This window comes from Bubalus kerabau, chromosome 2, assembly GCF_029407905.1.
Source record: "Bubalus kerabau isolate K-KA32 ecotype Philippines breed swamp buffalo chromosome 2, PCC_UOA_SB_1v2, whole genome shotgun sequence".
In the NCBI taxonomy this organism is placed as follows: domain Eukaryota; kingdom Metazoa; phylum Chordata; class Mammalia; order Artiodactyla; family Bovidae; genus Bubalus; species Bubalus kerabau.
The window spans coordinates 16,413,546-16,434,863 of NC_073625.1; the positions used below are offsets into that span (position 1 = coordinate 16,413,546).

The following is a 21,318-nucleotide window of genomic DNA, read 5'->3' on the forward strand; positions in this document are numbered from 1 at the left end:
CAGAGGAGCCTCTTAGGCTACAGTCCATGGGGTCCCACAGAGTCAGACATGACTGAAGTGACTTAGCACGCATGCATGCAAGAAGCTAAATCCTCATGGTGCATAGGAAATTATAACCAGTCTGACACGGGTAATAGGTTGTCATCTTTTTTAGGTCGTGGTTGAGCTGGGAAAATTTGAAGGCAAGACGTTTAAAAATTCTCATTTAGAAGATGGACATGCACAAATGGAAGCCGAGCCTCTCCACCTCCATCCATTCTTTAAGAGAGGAGGACTGACCCTGAACAGGAAGAAGACATTGGCAGCTGACAGCTTCCCCATCATGCTCTGGTGGTCCCCACTGACTGGGGAAACCGGAAGGCTCGGCCAGTGTGGGTCGGATGCTTGCTTCTTCACCATCAATCGGACCTACCTCCATCATCACAGGACCAAAGCCTTCCTCTTCTATGGTAGGTAGGGCTTCTGCCTTTCTTCGTGTTTGCTGACATGCCCCTTCGAAGCTGAGTTACTGCTTTTCTCCCAAGGAGGACATGGGGGCTACACTTGAAAGCACATTGCCGGCCTGAACCCCTACACTTGCCCCGGAGAAGGCCTGAGCACTGAGCCAATACGATAAATATGCAAGCTGCACCAGCAGAGGGGTGGTGGGCCGGGCCACCTGGCATTTATTATGGGGGAGAAGAACTGTTTCTTCTCACCTTTTCACAGTTGGGTACCACGCTCACTGGATTTGGTATTTAGGAACTGGGTATTGGTTACACCGCTGATACCAATTCAGAATATCATCTGTGATAATGGCCGGGAGATTTTGATTACCGTAACAGATGTGTCATTGGACACACGCTCAGCACAGTTATTTTTTTATTTCACTAGTCAGAAATAAAGAGTGTTCCACATCAGCTTTCGAGAGCAAGTTGGTATTCATCCCTCCCCCAGGCTGATTATATGTCATGCTGGGATTGAAGGGCCGCCAGACCCAGCCAGGTGGAGGTGGCGAGATGCCAGCAGCTGTTAGAAATATGGAACTCTTGGACGCTGAGTGATGGTGGGTGTGGGGAAATGCAGATTAGCAAGCTTGATGGAAGACAGGCAAGATTAGTCACTTACGTTAGGAAGTCAGTGCAAGGACAGCTGCTTTAGAGTGGTGTGTGTGTGTGAATGTGTGTGTGTGTGCACGTGTGTGAATGTGTGTGTGTGTGTGTGTGTGAATGTGTGTGTGTGTGTGTGTGTGTGTGTGTGCGTGTGTAGTGGTGCTGGCTTTGGAGTGGCAGGACTGAGACTAGGGTGTAGGGCTGAGTCATCTTCAGTGTTCTGCCTGACAACAACTTAAATAAAGCGGAAAGTGGCCTCAGCAGGAATCAGGTGGTGTGTGGGCCCTACCGTTGGTCAGGGCTTCAGAGCAAGGGGGGCTTCCATGGTGGCTCAGCAGTAAAGAACCCGCCTACCAATGAAGGAGATGCAGGAGATGTTGGTTTCAATCCCTGGGTTGGGAAGATCCCCTGGAGGAGGAAAGGGCAGCCCACTCCAGTATTCTTGCCTGGGAAATCCCATGGACAGAGGATCCTGGTGGGTTATAGTCCATGTGCTCATCAAAGAGTCAGACATAGCTTAGTGACCAAACAACAAATAATCCTCTAAATGGTGTTTTGAGATAAAGCAGCATTAAATGTATGAGTTTAATTTCCCCAATTTTAACAGAAGCCCCTAGACATATTTCAGTTAGACATAAAAATATATAGGTAATGTATATAGAAAACCTATTACATAGCTTAAAAAATAAAATATTACAAGTAAAATTGAAATCTTCTCTGAGCCCTTCCCTGACCCCATCACATTCCCTTCCTTCTCACCCCAGAGGGGATCATAATTCTGAAATTCATATGTGTGTGTGTGTGTGTGTGTGCTTAAACAACATAAAGTATTATTTTGTATGTTTTAAAATTACCTACATAGCATGATAGGTTAACTTTCTGTAACTTACTTTTTCTCTTACATGATTTTTGAAGACTTATTAATGTGTCCTTATAGCTCTACTACTACTACTAAGTCACTTCAGTCGTGTCCGACTCTGTGCGACCCCATAGACAGCAGCCCACCAGGCTCCCTCATCCCTGGGATTCTCCAGGCAAGAACACTGGAGTGGGTTGCCATTTCCTTCTCCAATGCATGAAAGTGAAAAGTGAAAGTGAAGTCGCTCAGTTGTGTCCAACCCTCAATGACCCCATGGACTGCAGCCTTCCAGGCTCCTCCGTCCATGCGATTTTCCAGGCAAGAGTACTGGAGTGGGGTGCCATTGCCTTCTCCACCTTATAGCTCTAGTTCACCCATTTTACTGTTGCATGGAATTCCATTGTATTTATCACACTTCATTTAACCATTTTCCTGTTGTTAGACATTTAAGTTGTTTTAAAAGAAAACTTGCTTATGGAAATAGAGACACACAAGTAGAGAACAAATTTATGGATACCAAGGGGGAAAAGAGGGTGGGATACACTGGGAGACTGGGATTGACATATATACACTGTCAATACTCTGTATTAAAGAGATAGGTCTTCCGTCGTGGCTCAGATAGTAAACACTCTGTCTGCAATGCAGAAGACCTGGGTTCAATCCCTGGGTTGGGAAGATCCCCTGGAGGAGGGCACGGCAGCCCACTCTAGTATTCTTGCCTGGAGAATCCCCATGGACAGAGGAGCCTGGTGGGCTATATAGTTCATGGGGTCGCAAAGAGTCAGACACAGCTGAGCGACTTTCACATAACTAAGGTAACTAATGAGAACGTGTTGTATAGCACAGGGAACTCTTCTCAAAGCTCTGTGGTGACCCAAATGGGAAGGAAACCCCCAAAAAGGAGATATATGTATACGTATAGCTGACTCACTTTGCTTTACGCTGGAAATTAACACAGCATTGTAGAGCAACTATATGCCAATTGAAATGAATAAAAAAAGTAAAGCAAAACCTTGCTTATGACAAAAAATACTACAATAAACCATCCACATACATGTGAGATTCCATGAGGACTCATACCCAGCAGTGGAATTATTTGGTATGAATTTGCGTTTACTGGATATTTCCAAACCAATATCCAGAGCGATCGAATCACAGTCACTATCTTTTAAACATTTAAAACTTTTAACATGTTATATGTGCACATATAGCTCCAGTATTTCCAAGTAACGCACTAAGGTTGTGACTTCATGGTTTTCAGTTTTGGGGCATTATATATTGATTCTTGGGAGAAGGCAATGGCACCCCATTCCAGTACTGTTGCCTGGAAAATCCCATGGATGGAAGAGCCTGGTAGGCTGCAGTCCATGGGGTCGCTAAGAGTCAGACACGACTGAGCGACTTCACTTTCACTTTTCACTTTCATGCATTGGAGAAGGAAATGGCAACCCACTCCAGTGTTCTTGCCTGGAGAATCCCATGAATGGAGAAGCCTGGTGGGCTGCAGTCCATGGGGTCACACGGAGTCGGACACGACTGAAGCGACTTAGCAGCAGCAGCAGCAGCAGCAGCAGCATATTGATTCTTACTATGGAGGATGAGTATTTCACTGTCCTGCTTCACCCTGCTCCTCCCACTCATTTCCTAGCCCCACATTCTTCCTCAAAAGTTATATCATCATTTTAGACAAACATCTAGTTTCTATATCTTCATGTAGTCACAGTGAGCCATGATTTAAGATACTAAGATTTCTTTTGCTGCACAAATTGTTTTCCCTGGAGAAGCATCAGATATTCTTTTTTTTTCTTGATGTGGACCATTATTAAAGTCTTTATTACAATATTGCTTCTGTTTTACGTTTGTTTTTTTTTTGGCCTGGAGGCACGTGGGATCTTAGCTTCCTGAGCAGGGATCAAACCCGCACCCACTGCACTAGAAGGCAAAGTCCCAACCGCTGCACCACCAGCGAAGTCCCCAGATATTCTCAAAAAAGTGTCTCCCAGAGATTCGTGACCTGTCCACTTGAGCCTTCATCCTTTCTGTCTGGTGCCCAGGTACTGACCTGGCTGCTCATCACTGCGGGGATTTCCTCTATTTCACTCTTGTGTGGGATTTTCTGTTTCTGTTATGTCTTATCTTCCTCTTTCTTGGTTTGTGTCTTTATTTATTTATTTGGTGACGCCATAACGTGCAGTGGGCTTCCCAGATGGTACTAGTGGTAAAGAACCAGCATGCCGTCTCAGAAGACATAAGAGATGCGGGTTTGATTCCTGGGTCGGGAAGATCCTCTGGAGGAGGACACGGCACCCCACTCCAGTGTTCTTGCCTGGAGAATCCCACGGACAGAGGAGCCTGGCGGGCTGCAGTCTATGGGGTCACAGAGAGCCAGACACGACTGAAGTGACTTAGCACACACGCACGCACGCAGCGTGCGGTATGTGGGATCTTAATTCCCAGAGCAGGGATCGAACCTACTTCCCCTGCAGTGAAAAGCGCAGAGTCACGACCGCTGGACCCCCAGAAGTCCCAGTCTGTGTCTTTATTTCAGTGTGTTCTAAGAAGGGTTCATGGAAGGTAAGTTTTTCAGGGACTTTGTATGTGTGAACATGTGCTTATTTTACTTTTACTTTTCCTGATGCTTTCGCTCAGGACAGAATTCTAGTCTGGAAATTCTTTTCTTTCTGAATTTTTGGGACACTGTCCCCCTGTCTTCTGACTTCTAGTGTTATGAGGAATCCAGAGCTATTTTGATTTCCCATCCTTTGTGGTGTGCTTTTTTGTTCCCTTCTCCTTTCTCTGGAAAAATATAGAACGTTCACTTTTTCACCAGTTTGGAAATTCATTAATGATTTTCCACTGATTATTATTTTTTTTACACTAACCTTTAAAGTGTCACTTGAGAAGGTGAAACATTAACAAAAATAAGCTTATTATTTAAAATAAAGTAAAATATGAATATAAAACAGTGTTAAGTGTATATGTGTGTGGGAATCAGAAGAGGTCTGCCTACCTGGAATTAAGACTTTGGTATTCTTGACTCTGCTGACAGATTACATAAAAAGAATATTCTGGAATACAGGATAAAGTGCAGATGAAGAAGGGAAAACCACCACAGGGGGATACATTCAGGCTTGAAATGTAAGGTAAATCAGACAAAATTTTTCTAAAAGGTCAATAATCGATGATCTTGAATTATTAGGGAAAATATCTGAAAGTTTACAAATTACGGGGGAGTTACTCTGTTGAAATCATAAACATTTTCACAAAACATAGTATTTTACCAAATTACTGAGTAACTGGCATTCTATCTGAGACATTCATGTGAAGAAATTCAGTAATGGTTGCCTTGCTGTTTGTGTATTTCCTTCCGTTGAGGTGAGCACTCACGTATCTGGTTGCCGGGAAGCCTGGCGTGCGTGCATGCTCAGTTATGTCTGACTTTTTGAGACCCCATGGGCTGTAGCCTGCCAGGCTCCTCTGTTCATGGGATTCTCCAGACAAGAATACTGCAGTGGGTTACCATTTCCTCCTCCAGGGGATCTTCTCCACCCAGGGACTGAACGCTTATTCCTGCAGGCAGATTCTTTACCACCGAACCACCTTTGTATATACCATGAGAGAAATGTCAACAAGTCTCATGGGATTTCAAAGACGGGAGAGAGCACATGATTGGGAGGATCAGGAAAGGCTGCATAAGATCTTCATAAAATAGGGGGAAGTTGAAGTGGGACTTGAAGGAGAATGGAATTGGATTATATTGGGAATGGAGGACATTTCAGTATGAAAATCAGCATGAATGGGAGCATAGAGTTAGAAAATTATGGGTAATATCTGAGGTTACAGCAAGGAGATCGGATGGCTATAGCCTAGTTTCATGTAAGAGAGAGATTAAGATTGAAGGATATACTGAAACCAGAGCATGGGAGACTCTTGAACTTTGGCTTAAGATTTTGCATCAAATTAGAGGACAGTGTTATGGAGCCAGTGAAATTGAATGGCCTTTTAGAAACCAGCTCAAGGAGACTTCCCTGGTGGCCCATGCTTGACTCTGTGCTCCCACTATAAGGAGTATGGGTTCAATCCCTGGTTGGGGAATAAAAATCCTGGATGCTATGCAATGCACCCCCCCAAATAATAAAAATTATTAAAAAAACCCAACTCAAATGTAGCACCTGTATTTATTATTCCCCTCTATTTGATGTAGCTTCTCTTCTCTAAATGTTCGTAGGCATTTTGTATCTTTTTTTTATGTTGTTTCATTGAGCCTCTACAACATGTTGGGCACAGCACCAGTAATGGGGAATAAAGAAGATAAATAAGGTAACGATGATATTTGCTTCTGTCCTATATCATTTCTTGCATGTTAGAGTGTGAAGTTCATTCATTCTTTCTTTTTTTTTTATGATGACGGGGCAGCACCGCCACATCTTTGTGTCTCCCCTTCCCTCTGTTCGGGCACAATGCCTCAGGCACATTTGACACTCAGGAAACAGTCACAGAGACTTAGAGCCCGAAAGGACCCAGGAGTATAACCTTCTCTTTGTACAGGCGGGTAGACTGAGGCTCGGGAAGGGTAGGGATGTGTCAGGAAGACACAGAGGTTAGCAGCCAGGAGTTGGGCGGAGAACCAAGGTGCCCTGACCTGATCCAGGGCTCCCTCCCCCAAACCGTCTGTGAATGTGCACTTGTGACCATAATAAAACTTGGATGTTTGGACTTGGGGATTGCTTACAGTATATGGTTTTAACAGGTTGAATTAGAGATTCAGTTCTTTAATAGGGTCTGTTGAGCAAACCGGAGTGAATACAGCATGCTTTGTCTGAGGCTCCCGAATTCTAATTAAGTAGGTCACCGAAAACTGCAGATGGGACTCTGGCTCAGCAGGATTGAAGAAGAAAAGGCAGGAAAATGATTCAGGTATCAAAGGCTGACCTAATTAATGGAAATGGAAACTCGAAGGGTTTTGTGACCTCGAAGATTTTGTGAACCAGAAGTTTTATTTTCTTTTTTGAAAGATTTTATTTCTATTGCCTTGGGAGACTGACCTAAGAAAACGTTCCTAGGATTTATGTCAGGGAATGTTTTGTCTGTGCTCTCTTCTAGGAGTTTTATGGTGCCATGTCTTACATGTAAGTCTTGAAGCCATTTTAAGTTTATGTTTGGGAGCACACATTCTTTCTTTATGTTTCTTGCTGATCCTGTAAGACCTCATTCAGAGGGTTTTCACCATCCCCTAACTGGAAACTGTGGCAGAACTCTGACTTCTGTACTCACTCTCAGGGAATGGGTAATTGTGTGGTCACTTTCAGTTGCAAACACAGTTTCAAACTTAGTAAATGGAGCGTTGAGCCCATGGCCATGCCTAGGGTTACATATTTTTGCATCCCCAGCTCGGACCTCTCTTAGCTTAGCTCAGTTTAGTTGTTCAGTGGTGTCCAACTCTTTGCGACCCCATGGACTGCAGCTTGCCAGGCTTCCCTGTCCATCACCAACTCCCAGAGCTTGCTCAAACTCATGTCCATCGAGTTGGTGATGCCACCCAACCTCTGTTGTCCCCTTCTCCTCCTGCCTTCAATCTTTCCCAGTATCAGTCTTTTCCAGTTAGTTCTTCGCATCAGGTGACCAAAGTATTGGAGTTGCAGCTTCAGCATCAGTTCTTTCAGTGAATATTCAGGACTGATTTCCTTTAGGATGGACTGGTTTGATCTTCTTGCTGTTCAAGGGACCTCTCTCACGCTGCCACAACCCTGCGATGCTTCTCCTTCTGCAGGGCAGGTCTTTCCTCCCTCTAACCTCTCCTCACCTCCTCCGTCCTGCACCACCTGCTTTGTGGAGCCTTGCAGAGATGCCAAGAAGACAGCGAGGAGAATTAAGCAGACAGGATATTTCTTACTTGGCCCGTGTGGCTTTATGTCCTGTGAACTCAACAGGTGGTTAGAGAGGATGGCCTTGATGGGGTGTGGCAGATGATTAAAGTATACTTTTTCTATTCTGGGGCCTTTCTGTGGCATTTCTAGTTTTCCTGCTGGAATCCTGGCGTTTCAGTGTCCTTTTCCAGGAAGTTGCATCTCTGCTTAGGGTACTCATGTGGGATGGCTTCCTAGCTCCTGGATCCTGCAGCATATCCAGCTTCTTTCTGCTGAGCTGTGTCTCCCTAGGGCTCTTTGAGGACCCAAGACTCCCCACGTGCTCACATGTGTCGGTGGGAGGAGCTTCGGGGGTGTAGGCAGACCACAACACAGACCCTTTCCTCTGTCATGCAGGCAGATCACCATACCCGGGTGAGACGTATCAGGGAGGGCAGTCGGACCTGATCCTCACCCTCCTGAGTTCCTTGGGTAGGCACGCATCCTCTGTGTCTCTAAATTTCAAGGACGTATTTCAGATTTCTCTAGGTAGCTCTGTTGGAGCAGGATTTTCAAAGCAGGGCAACAGCCCTCTTCATGGAAGTGCTTTATTCATCTCCTCACAGGCTCTTCTCTCACCCCTTTCTGTATTCTTGACCTCGCTGAGGAATCCATGAGTTGTAGAACAAGCTGTCCTTCATTCCCTCTGTGATTCTGCCAGTGGGGATGTCTGCACTGTACAGAGTGTCCTGAGACTTCATGAGTAATGCATCTGTGAACCGTTCTCAGGGGTAATTTCTGCTGATATCAGCCATTATGAGTCAATCCTTATTAGTGGTTTTTCTCTGGAGGTTGATTTTCCTGTGTGGGGTGTGTGTGTGTGTGTGTGTGTGCGCACACACGTGCGCGTGCTCAGTCATGTTGGACTCTTTGCGACCCCATGGACTGTAGCCCACCAAGCTCCTCTGTCCATGGGAATTCTCCAGGCAAGAATACTGGAGTGGGTTGCCATTTCCTCCGCCAGGGGATCTTCCCCACCCAGGGGATGAACCCAGGTCTCCTGCATTTTTGCCTCTGCGCCACCTGACTTTTCTGGGCCCTGCCTATTGAATGCAGGTAATAGGTAACTGCTTTTGCCAGATTAATATTTACTTAAGAGGTGGAGGAAGAAATGGACTTATTTTGGACTGTGTGGACAGCAGCAACATCGAACATGGAAAAGAAGCTCGTAACTGAGTGATAGATCATATGTGATGTACGATGTATGTATAGATATGTATAGGTGTATCTTTGCAGTAATCAAGCCCCATGTCCAAACTGCTATGTATGAAAAAAAATAGGCTACAAGGATATACTGTCCAGCACAGGGAATAAGGCCAATATTTCACAATAACTATAAATGAACTATAATGTATGAAACTTGTGAATCACTCTGTTGTATACCTGAAACTAACATGATATTGTAAATCAACTATGTCTCAATTAAAATAATTGACTTTTCATTTTTGCTTGAGCAAATAATTATCGCATAATCTTTCCAGAAGGTAAACCCATTCTCAGAGCTCTGCTCAGACACGTGCAGTGACCTCCCATCTCGTTAAAATTCCAGATCCTCACATGGCCTCTGACTCTGCGGGCCCTGCCCACAGCCCTCTTGTAACCTTTGTCACATCAGTGGGAGGTGATGGGTTATCAATCTTATTATAAAATCCTCCCTGTTGTGGTGTCACTGTCCATGGTTGGAAAGCAAGGAAACCAAAACCTTGGCCAAAACTTCAGTCCTTTCAGTAGGAGTTGTGAAAGTTTTATTGATCATTCATGTAATAGTTCTTTCACATTCATTACTATCTCTAGGAAGTTGCTGCAAGTGATACGAGAATGGGGGAGAACTGAACCAAAATTAAATTCTCTGCCACTTAAATTTCTAAAGCTTGAGAGTGTTTGATCTTACTTGTTTTGCTGTGGGTGAGTGGTTCCCAAACCTAGCTCATCCTAAGATCATAGATGAACAGAGTAACAAACAAACCCCTGTCTCTGGGCCCCACTGCAAACTTACTCAGAATCTCCAGTGTTGAAGATTCATGATCTGTTAGCTATATATCAATTTGTCCACAAGGGAGATTGGCTTGAGAAGGATTTTGCAGGTTGTGGGGAGGTGTTGGAAGGTGTGGGGAGGGTTGGCCCAGAGATTTTGAAACCAGACCAAATTAAAACAAAACAGATTTTGAAGAAAGAAAACTTAGCAGTAATGCACAGATTTGGCACAGCCATACACAGTGTTTATAGTTGTAATAATGAAAGCACTTGATAGACACTTAATCAGAAATGGATGAAGAGGGAAGACAAGTGTGTGTGTGATGGGATGGGAGAATTAAATCTATACCTTCCATAGTAACGAGACAATAGGTATTATCTAAAACTGAAAAATCAAGAAGTAGCCCAGTGAATGTGTTATTTAGGTATTTTTGAAATGCAAATACAGAAGAAACACCTGGAAAAATCGAGGTGGTGACTTTTGGCACGTGGAAATAGGGAATGTGGTGATAGCACCCTGCTCTCCTGTGTTACGGTCTTGTTGAAACTATCTCACACTGAAAGCTGTATGCAGGTATTAATTTGATATCAATAAAAAGTGAATTAACAAGGACATTTTGTCCTAGTAGATAGTGAAGGACAAAGATAGTAAGAACAGCTATTAATAAATTATCCAAATCCTAGACTTTTTTTGCTTTATTAAGATACCTTTCAGGAAGAGTGTTCATTATGCAAAGGCATTAATATTTTACAGCCAAGGTACTCATTTCCTTCCATCAAGAAACTGCCTTTTCGTATTATCTGATTTTCAGTCTTTCCAGCTAAATAAATCAGCCGAGTTTTGCTGGAGTTAGTCTGGTCTAAGGACAAAGGCTGTCATGAGCGTGATAATGTTTAGTTGTAAGAGTTCTCTGGTCAGGACTGGGAGCTCTCTCCCTCTTGTTTCTGACTGAGCCTTTTTGACCCTGTCTGGTCTTTGAGAGTGTGTGATGGTATAAAGATGAAAAGAAGAACAGAAGTGACTGAAAATCGGAAAGCACTTCTCAGGTTCGATTTACAAAGCTGAAAGGAAGCATGGAAGTGACAAGTGCCAAGAGCCAGGCCTTGTCCTGCTGGAGACAGCAGACAGATTGTATTACTGCAGTTTCAGCAATTTGGGCCACTGGATATGCTGGTGCCCATCCAGTTCTGGGCTGATTCTCTGACACCCAGAAATCCTGCGAGACCACTCTGGCAGCTTGTTCTTCAGAGCAGGCAGCCACATCTCTCATGGGCCCCCAAAATAAAACCAGGCAGCTTTAATGGATAAGTTTTCTTGCTCTTAAAAATTAAAAGACAAAACAAACCCAAAACAGCTTCAGCTGGAGAGGAAGTGCAGCAGCAGATTTCTTTTCGCAGAGTTTACATTCACAGTTTGATCCACCCCATCTCAATAAGTTCTAGGGCACAGATTAGAGTTTTCTGGCCTTGGAGAAGTGGGTTGTTGGGGAGATTCATGTGCCACTACTGTATATAAAATAGATCATCAATAGAGACCTACTGGATAGCACAGGGAACTCTACTTGATACTCTGTAATAACCTATATGGGGAAAGAATCTGGAAAAGAATAAATACATGTATGACTGAATCACTTTGCTGTACACCTGAAACTAATACAACATTGTAAGTCAAATGTAGTCCAAAATAAAATAAAAATTTAAAAAAAGGAGAAAAGAGAAGAAGGAAAAAATAACCACCAGTGTCTGTCCATCTCTTAGCTGGCTCTGTGTTATATTGTTGAGTAAGCTGGAAATCTCCTAAAATAGTCAGCATTTTCTTTATTAGTGAAAAAGTAACCTCTCTGAAGGAAGAAAGTAATCCACTAGGGCTGATAATGGAAATGAGGACAAAGAGATGTATTTTAAGAAATAAAAGGTCATCAGTCGTGTGTGCTAAGTCACTTCAGTCATGTCCGACTCTTTGCAACCCCATGGGCTGTCCATGGAATTGTTAGATATTTAGATAAGGAGTAGAACACTGGACTAACTTAAGGTTTGGATGTGTATGAATAGGCCACGGAGCTCCATTTTTTCAGGAAATCATGCGCTACATGTAATTTGGGAGAATTTGAGAATATCTCAGGATATATTCCTTCCTGAGGTACAGTTGGGATGGAAGAACCATTTTTTTATGTGTGGCACTATGCTAGCTGCTGGGGTTATAGTAGTTCCATAACCTGGTTCTATAAGCTCGTCTGCAGCAGGGTCTGCCCTCATGGGGCTTAGTTGGTAGCTGTTGTTTAGTCTCTAAGTCATGTCTGATTCTTTGCGACGCCTATGGACTGTAGCCCACCAGGTGCCTCTGTCCATGAGGTTCTCAGGCAAGAATATGGAGTGGGTTGCCATTTCCTTCTCCAGGGGATCTTTCTCAACCCAGGAATTGAAGACGAGTCTCCTGCATTGACAGAAGGATTCTTTACCACGGAGCCAAGAGTGAAGCCTCATGGAGCGTATGAGTTTGGTAAATAGGATGCTACCAGGCAGGGATAAGCATGTTGGCTTGAGATGGAGTGATCAGGGAAGCCTCTCTGAAGAGGTAACATTTGAGGTTGAATCTTGAAAGATGAGAGGACTCATTCCTGTGAAAATGAGGAAATTCATTTCAGGGAGGGGAAACTGCAGAGGGGAAGGAGTTTGATATGATGGAAGGTCAGAAAGAAGGTCACTGTGCTGGAGTCAGTGTGCGTGTGAAGGAGGACAGTACGAGATGAGATTGGAATGGGAGATGGGGGCCAGGTGAAAGGGCTCCCCAACATAGAGTGAGAGGGCTGGGTTTGTTGTAAGGGCAATGGGGAAAGAGCAGAAGGTTTTAAGCAGGGGTGCTGTGCTCTGATTTTTATTTTGCTCTGTTCTGAGATGTGCTTTGAAAAGAACCCTGTGGGTTCTCCTTGGAGAAGGGATCGGAATGTGGAAGTAGAAGCAGGACACAGTTTCTGTGAAATAAGTGGAAATGCTGCAGCTCTGTATTAGAGTCAAAATTCTCCAAGCCAGGCTTCAGCAGTACGTGAACCGTGAACTTCCAGATGTTCAGGCTGGTTTAGGAAAGGCAGAGGAACCAGAGGTCAAATTGCCAACATCCGCTGGATCATAGAAAAAGCAAGAAAGTTCCAGAAAAACATCTATTTCTGCTTTATTGACTATGCCAAAGCCTTTGACTGTGTGGATCACAATAAACTGTGGAAAATTCTTCAAGAGATGGGAATACCAGACCACCTGACCTGCCTCTTGAGAAATCTGTATGCAGGTCAGGAAGCAACAGTTAGAACTGGACATGGAACAACAGACTGGTTCCAAATAGGAAAAGGAGTATGTCAAGGCTGTATATTGTCACCCTGCTTATTTAACTTCTATGCAGAGTACCTCATGAGAAACACTGGGCTGGATGAAGCACAAGCTGGAATCAAGAGTGCTAGGAGAAATATCAATAACCTCAGATATGCAGATGCTACCACCCTTATGGCAGAAAGTGAAGAAGAACTAAAGGGCCTCTTAATGAAAGTGAAAGAGGAGAGTGAAAAAGTTGACTTAAAGCTCAACATTCAGAAAACAAAAATCATGGCATCTGGTCCTATCATTTTATGGGAAATAGATGGAGAAACAGTGGAAACAGTGTCAGACTTTATTTTTCTGGGCTCCAAAATCACTGCAGATGGTGATTGCAACCATGAAATTAAAAGACACTTACTCCTTGGAAGGAAAGTTATGACCAACCTAGATAGCATATTGAAAAGCAGAGACATTACTTTGCCAACAAAGGTCCATCTAGTCAAGGCTATGGTTTTTCCAGTGGTCATGTATGGATGTGAGAGTTGGACTGTGAAAAAGGCTGAGCGCCGAAGAATTGATGCTTTTGAACTGTGGTGTTGGAGAAGACTCTTGAGAGTCCCTTGGACTGCAAGGAGATCCAACCATCCTAAAGGAGATCAGACCGGGGTGTTCGTTGGAAGGACTGATGTTGAAGCTGAAACTCCAATACTTTGGCCACCTGATGCGAAGAGTTGACTCACTGTAGAAGACCCTAATGCTGGGAAAGATTGGGGGCAGGAGGAGAAGTGAACAACAGAGGATGAGATGGCTGGATGGCATCACCAACTCGATGGACATGGGTTTGGATAGACTCCGGGAGTTGGTGATGCACAGGGAGGCCTGGTGTGCTGTGATTCATGGGGTTGCAAAGAGTTGGACGTGACTGAGCGACTGAACTGAACTGAACTATTAGGGTGGGAGGCAAGGGAGAAAGAAATGGGTAGATATGAGATGTGATTTCAAGATAGACTCGATGTCCTGATGTCTTAGTGGTACCTATTTTCATTTATGTAGCTATCCAAGGAGCAAAATTCACTGTACACATTAGTTTAACTCCTCGGCCTCTCAGTTCAATCTTTTGTTACCAACTTACCACAACTGTGATGCATAAAAAATGCTATTCATTTCCTTCCTGATGCGATGAAAAAAAAAATAAGTAAATTATTGATCACTAAATATTTTGCTTCCATAAGCATGTAAATATTTAATCCTTAAGGTTATTGACATCTGGATACTTTACTTTCCTGAGTACAGGAAAGTACTGACGTCTGAATTTGACATTCAAATCACTGTGCTGTCCTTAGTTGCTCAGTTGTGTCCTTATGGATGGGAGCCCGCCAGGTTCCTCTGTCCATGGGATTCTTCAGGCAAGAATACTGGAGTGGGTTGCCATGCCCTCCTCCAAGGGATCTTCCCCACCCAGGGATCGAACCCAGGTCTCCTGCATTGCAGGAGGAATCTTTATTGTCTGAGCCACCAGGGAAGCCAAATCACTAGTGACTATATATTTCAGTTGCGTGCGAGGCGCAGTGATTAAAATCTAGGCTGTGCAAGGGTCGTCATATAATTCACAGCCAAAAACTTTAACATCTAAAAATGTGAATACAGATTCATCAGGCTCATTCGTTTACTGATGAAGCCATTAGCATTTGATCAGTAAATGTAGGAGAAAAACATGTAGTGTTACTTATATGAGTCATGCCCCCCTCCCTAGTGTCTTGAATCACCTGGAAGAGTTAAGAAGAAAATACAGCATTTTGTTTTCCACAGCGTATCTATACAGTGTCTCTGGAGATGAGATCTGGGAACCTGTGCTCTTTACCAGTATTCCAGGACGTTATGATGGGGCCAGACCAGGTGGACGGGTACTGGGAACAGCTGATCCCCTAGGTGACTTCCACCACTACCATTTTATGACTTAATATAAAGTCTCTAAGTTCCATCATGGGAATTTGTAGATGTCCTTGCTTTTATATCCCGTTGTCACTTCTGTGTGCCTATGATTTATTTGATGCTTAGTCTTTGGTAACAGAATATCCAATTATAACTCCGTGCCTTTGGGAAAATAAGCTCCTCTTTAAAGACATCTGCCTAGTGACAGAGTTTTCAAGAATGTTTTATGTTGAGACTGGAAAAGCGTTTGTAATTGAAAATGTGGATTTTGATGGTTCTTTCAAGGGAATTATGCAATTAGGGTATTCTTTTAGTCACATGGGCACAATTTAGTCTTTTGGAAGGACTTAGTTGTTGGACCAAGACAGCATCTGATGATGCCTGAAAATGTTAGAACCAGGGGCTTCTGCTTAGAATTTGATTCTTATTATTTAGCTGATGCTGAGCAAAAGCATGCATCCTGGAGGGCTGAGATAGAAGTTTTTCTCGATTGTCTCCAGCCAGCAGTGCACAGATCCAGAATGCACGGCCTCTCGGGGAGAGAGGAGAGGCTTCTGGGCGTTTCTGTAAAGCTATTGAGTAAGGCTGGCTGGGGAAGAGGGGAAAGGTGTTCAAGGTCATTTGGCTCAGCTGTCCGCTGCAGTGCATGTATTCCTAGGTTCCTTTAAAACATTCCTTAAAAATTCCTAGGATCCCTTTACATTCTTCATTGATCAATGCCTGTAAAGCTCCTAATTTCAGAGACTTTTGGGACTAAGTCTTGGGACTAGCGTGGCCCATATTCTCTTTATTCTCAAGTCCACTAAACTCTAGTTTTTATTTTCACACGTGGCATCAAGCAGCTTGCAGGCTTCCTAGTTGTCTTGTAGTTTAAAGTGAAGGTGAATACTCTTAATTTCTGAAGTTGCCTACTTTCAGCCTCTAAATTCAGTTTTCCAAACACTCCCTGGTTGGGTGGCCAATATCTGGAGAGGAGTTGAAAGCATAAAGAAACGAGCATTTTGTTTTTTTATGGCAGCCAAGTGACTGCTTGGTTTTTACTTATCCTATAACTTTGATCACTTTAGCCAATGCTCTGTCTTAATTGACATCTGGTACCAGGACACCATGGTGCCCACACAAGTAGATGATTTTCTCCATTTCAGCTTCAGTATATGAAATGATGGATGGTAATGGTGCTGGTGATAGAGGGGGTGGTGTGTTTCAGCACATGGAAAAGAGTTGCTAGGCTTAGATATAAACTAGATTCTTTCTTTCTTTTTTTCACCCCATGTGGCATGCAGGATCTTAGTTACCCAACCAGGGTTGGAACCTATGCCCCCTACAGTGGAAGCGTGGCGTCTTAACCACAGAACCATCAGGGAAGTCCCTAGATTATCTCTTTCATTTTAGCAGAGATCAAGTGTTTCACCTTCTTTTCCTCTGCCCTCATACCTCTTCTGACTTATTTACTGGCCAGCATTTTTGCCCTCATCTCCTCTTCTTCCTCAGTTGCTTCCTTCATTTCTGGCATGAACTATAGAAATCTCTTTGTAATACCCCACCATGCTCTATTTTGTATCACTTTGTTCTTTGGGAGAAAGAAGCTGAAAGTTGTCTTATGCTAGCCAAACTATTATGAAAAACACAGACCGACAGGAAGAACTTCTCTCTTCATGACCAAAGGCAGGTCAGTTTTATATATTTCCTTATTTTGCAGAGATGATATGGCTTTTTTTTTTTTTCTGGCAGGGAGGAGGTAGGGTGCGCTATACTATAACCAAACTATGTACCCCACATTGGTTGAGAAACTCTGTGGTGGAATGGAAAAGCCTGGGATTTGATGGTCAGTAAGAGCTGGGCTGAATTCATCTCCACTACTTGTGAGATCTGTGATGTTACAACTGTTACAATCTCTTTAAGCGTCTTTTCTTGTTTGTAATATGAGAGTAAGTCCAATTTCTTTAAGGTTTTTGTGAAGTTTTTAGATAATTCATGTAAATTGCATACCGTGTTGCCTGGGGCATGGTAGTTGCTCAATAAATAATGACAGAATTATCAATACAACCTGAGAGTTACTGTAATATTTAAAATATTCTTTTATTATCCTTTTGAGATCTATGGTTTCTGCAGGGACGTTCCCTTTCTCATTCATAATATTGCTAATTTATATCCCCTCTCTCTTTTTTTAGCCTGACTAGGGTTTATCGGTGTTATTGATCTTTTCAAAGATCTGGCTTTTGATTTTATTGATTTTTTTCTATTGATTTTCTGTTTTCAAGTTCATTGATTTCTGCTCTGATGTTTATTATTTCTTTGTTTCTACTTACTTTGGATTTAATTTGCTCTTCTTTTTTGTACTTTCTTAGGGTGGAGCCTTAATGTTATTGATTTTAGATGTTTCTTCTTTTCTATTACATACATTTAATGCTATGAAATTACCTCTAAGCACTTCTTCCTCTGTATCCCACAGATTTTTATAAGTTGTGTTTTCATTTTCATGTGTTTTAATTTTTTTTTTCCATTTTAAAGTTTCTTCTTTGATGTGTTATTTAGAAGTGTGATGTTTAATCTCCACATATTTGGGGATTTTTGTTACTTTCTGTGCTTGACTTCTAGTTGAATTCCATTGTGTCTGAGAGCAGACATGGTATGATTTCTGTTCTTTTACGTTTGTTAAGATGTGTTTTGTGGCCAGAATTTGGTCTTTCTTGATGAATGTCCCATGTGACCTTGGAGAAGAGTGTGTATTCTCTGGTTGTTGGATGAAATAGCTTATAGACGTCAATTATATCCAGTTGACTGATGGTGTTGCTTTGTTCAGCTATGTGTTTACTGATTTTCTGCCTGCTGGATCTCTCCATTTCCAATAGAGGGGTGCTGAAGTCTCCAGGGGATAATTGTGGACTTGTATATTTCTCCTTGCAGTTCTATCAGTTTTTGCTTCATCAAGTTTGGCAGTCTGTTGCTAAGTGTATATGCTTTTATAATCACTATGATGTTTATATTCAGATAAGCAAATTTAAAGCTAAAGAGCAATAATAATAGGAATGTAACAGATTAAACTAATAGAGGTTTGGGGGTAAAGAAGATTTCTTTTCTTTAGAGTAGATCATTGCGTCTCTTGCTGGTCCAAATCATATATCTGTTTTGGGGGAGAATAGAAGGGATACAGAAGGAAAGCTCAACATTCATGTTCAGTGTTGACTTTCATAAGAGGATATTTTCTGTGAGAGTAAACAACCTTCTCAAGTCAGACTGTTCTCTTGAGGACAGTTTTCTAAATTGTTTTTAGCTCCTGCTTTAACATAGCAGGAACTAAGACTAGAGGACTCAGCTCACATTTGTCTTGTTGAGAAGATCATCCTTCCAGCTGTGACAGCTTGGTCACAAGTCCGGCTGCTCCTTGGTGGGAGGAAGGGAGTTGGTGGGAACAGAACAAAGAGAGGGGAGAGGAGGAAGATGGAGGCAAGTTTTAAATTGTCCTTACCACCCTCAAATCGTGCCTTGGGGTCAGATTGTGAAGAGGAACCTTTAGAAATATCTTGATAAGTTGAGGAAACCACAATGACCAGCAGGTCTCAAGCTAAAATGTGGAGTCATTCACTGGGCAAGGAAGGGGGCCTCTGTGTTCTCGTGGTGGATGTCTCCTAACGGGAAGCTGTGAAGTGCATGCCAGAAAAGGCTGCAGGTGGATGCTTAGCCAAGGCCCTGTAGAGTGTGTAGTGGAGACGCAGGTGCGGGGTGACCAGATGTCCCAGTTTGCCCAGGACAGTCCTCTTTCCACCTATAGGGCCAGCATCCTCTCCGATCAATGCCTTCTGTTTAAAAATGTCCTAAATGTACCATCAAAGATGTGGTTATCCTCAGAGAGATGTGCCCCTAGAGAGCAGAGAGGACGGGTTGAGTCATCAGCGGAGCATCCCCAGCCTGGGCGGGGCTCCTCAGGACCAGATCACAGGCTATACCAGATGCCGAGGTTGGCTGCCCCAGCAGCAGAATGTCCACTTCAAGGTCAGAGAAATCAGAGGACACCACACAGGTTCCAGGGCATCTTTTTCCCTGGCAGACATGGTTCTGGATAAGAGGGAGGTAGAATCTGAGAAATCAACAGGGCTTTTTACCTGGAGAGAATGGGTGGTACTTCAAAGGACTGTTTTCAGTTTCTTCATTCGTTTGGACTGAATCCACTGTTTTCCCTTTATGCTCAGTGGATGGGGATTTAGGTGCAAACCTGGATTAGTTGCACGAGAGATACACTCCATTTCCTCTGCAACATCTGAACTACAGGGTGTGTGCACAGCTTGCAACCTGGTCACTGAACCTTTTCCTACAGCTTCTTTGCATCCAGGCTGTGTTTTCTTGCCCAATGTCTCTAAAGGTCTTTAGACAAGATGATTGTAAGCCTCGTAGCTAGTGCTCGAAGTTTCCTAAAAGTAATTTAGCACCAAAATGGAAGAGATGCAGTTCCCATTTTTCACTGCTTTCCATTCAATGCTCATTCAACACTGTCCACAGACATCAGCAGTGCTTCTTGTGTGATTGGAGTTCATCTGTATCTGCAGCCCCTTTAGGAAGATCTTCAGCATGCACCCCCATGTCCATAGCAGCACTGTTCACAATGGCACATGGGAACAACCCGAATGTCCCTCGATGGAGAAATGGATAAAGATGTGGTACATATATACAACGAAATACTACTCAGTCATAAAGAAGAATGAAATAATGCCATTTGCACACCACGGCTGGATCTAGAGATAGTCTTATACTAAGTGAAGTCAGACAGACAAAGACAAATATGTGATAGCACTTGCATGTGGTAAAATATGGCACAAATGAATTTATCCACAAAACAGAAACAGACTCCCAGACAGAGAGCAGAGCTGTGGTTGCCAAGCAGGGGGTGAGAGAGGGAGGGATTGGGAGTTTGGGTTAGCAGATGCAAGCTATTATATAAAGAATGATATTGAATGGATAAATAGCAAGGTCCTAACTAGTATATAAAGAATGATATTGAATGGATAAATAGCAAGGTCCTAACTAGTATATAACGAATGATATTGAATGGATAAATAGCAAGGTCCTAACTAGTATATAAAGAATGATATTGAATGGATAAATAGCAAGGTCCTAACTAGTATATAAAGAATGATATTGAACGGATAAATAACAAGGTCCTAACTATTATATAAAGAATGATATTGAATGGATAAATAGCAAGGTCCTACTGAATAGCACAGAGAATCATATTCAGTATAATGGAATTATACTCAATAATTCCGTTATGGTGATAACTACTTCCTTTCCACTGAAACAGCTCTTGCTGACTTGTCAGTGACATTTCTCTTGTCAGATCCTCCAGATTGCTAAGTAAGATGGAGGCCTTTTCTAGTCCTTGTCGTACTTCTCAGCAACATTGGATGTCATTAACTATGTCTTCCTTTTTGAAATATTCTCTTTCTTGTGCTTTTCCAACCCAGCATTTCTGTTTCTTTTCTGCTTTGTGTGCCCTTGCAAGACCCTTTTCTAGGTAGCCATTAAACATTAGAATCCATCAATGAAGGTTGGACCTTGATAATAAGAGAGCTACTGATATAATAAGAAACAATGTTGGAATCCAGATTTTGCTTTTTGGGCTCTAAAATCATTACGGACAGTGACTGCAGCCATGAACTGAAAAGACGCTTGCTCCTTGAAAGAAAAGCAGTGACAAACTTAGACAACATATTTAAAGGCAGAAACATCACTTTGCTGACAAAGGTCCTTATAGTCAAAGCTATAGTTTTTCCAGTAGTCATGTTATGGATGTGAGAGTTGGACCATAAAGAAGGCTGAGAGCTGAAAAATTGATGCTTTCAAATTGTGGTGCTGGAGAAGACTGTTGAGAGTCCCTTTGACTGCAAGGAGATCAAACTAGTCAATCCTAAAGGAAATCAGTCCTGAATATTTATTGGAAGGACTGATGCTGAAGGTGAAGCTCCAGTGCTTTGGTCACCTGATGCCAAGAGCCAACTGATTGGAAAAGACCCTGATACTGGGAAAGATTGAAGACAGGAGGAGAAGGGGATGACAGATGGTTGGATGGCATCACCGACTCAATGGACATGAGTTTGAGCAAGCTCCAGGAGATGGAGAAGGACAGGGAAGCCTGGTGTGCTGCAGTCCATGGGGTCACAAAGAGTCAGACATGACTGAGCAACTGAACAGCAATCAACACTCATCCAAGGCCCTCTCTGTTCCTGACTGTAGACTTTCTCCCTGGCCTGGTGGT

General features: G+C 43.0%; 1 protein-coding gene across 2 annotated transcripts in view; it reads left to right on the forward strand.

Annotated features, from left to right (window-relative positions):
* FUT10 (fucosyltransferase 10) overlaps nucleotides 1–21,318 on the forward strand; it is a 77,296-nt gene that overhangs the window by 14,833 nt on the left and 41,145 nt on the right. For both annotated transcript variants that reach the window (XM_055567124.1, XM_055567125.1), the window contains exon 3: nucleotides 155–449. In XM_055567124.1, the coding sequence (XP_055423099.1) occupies nucleotides 155–449 (295 nt within the window). The remainder of the gene's footprint in view (nucleotides 1–154; nucleotides 450–21,318) is intronic.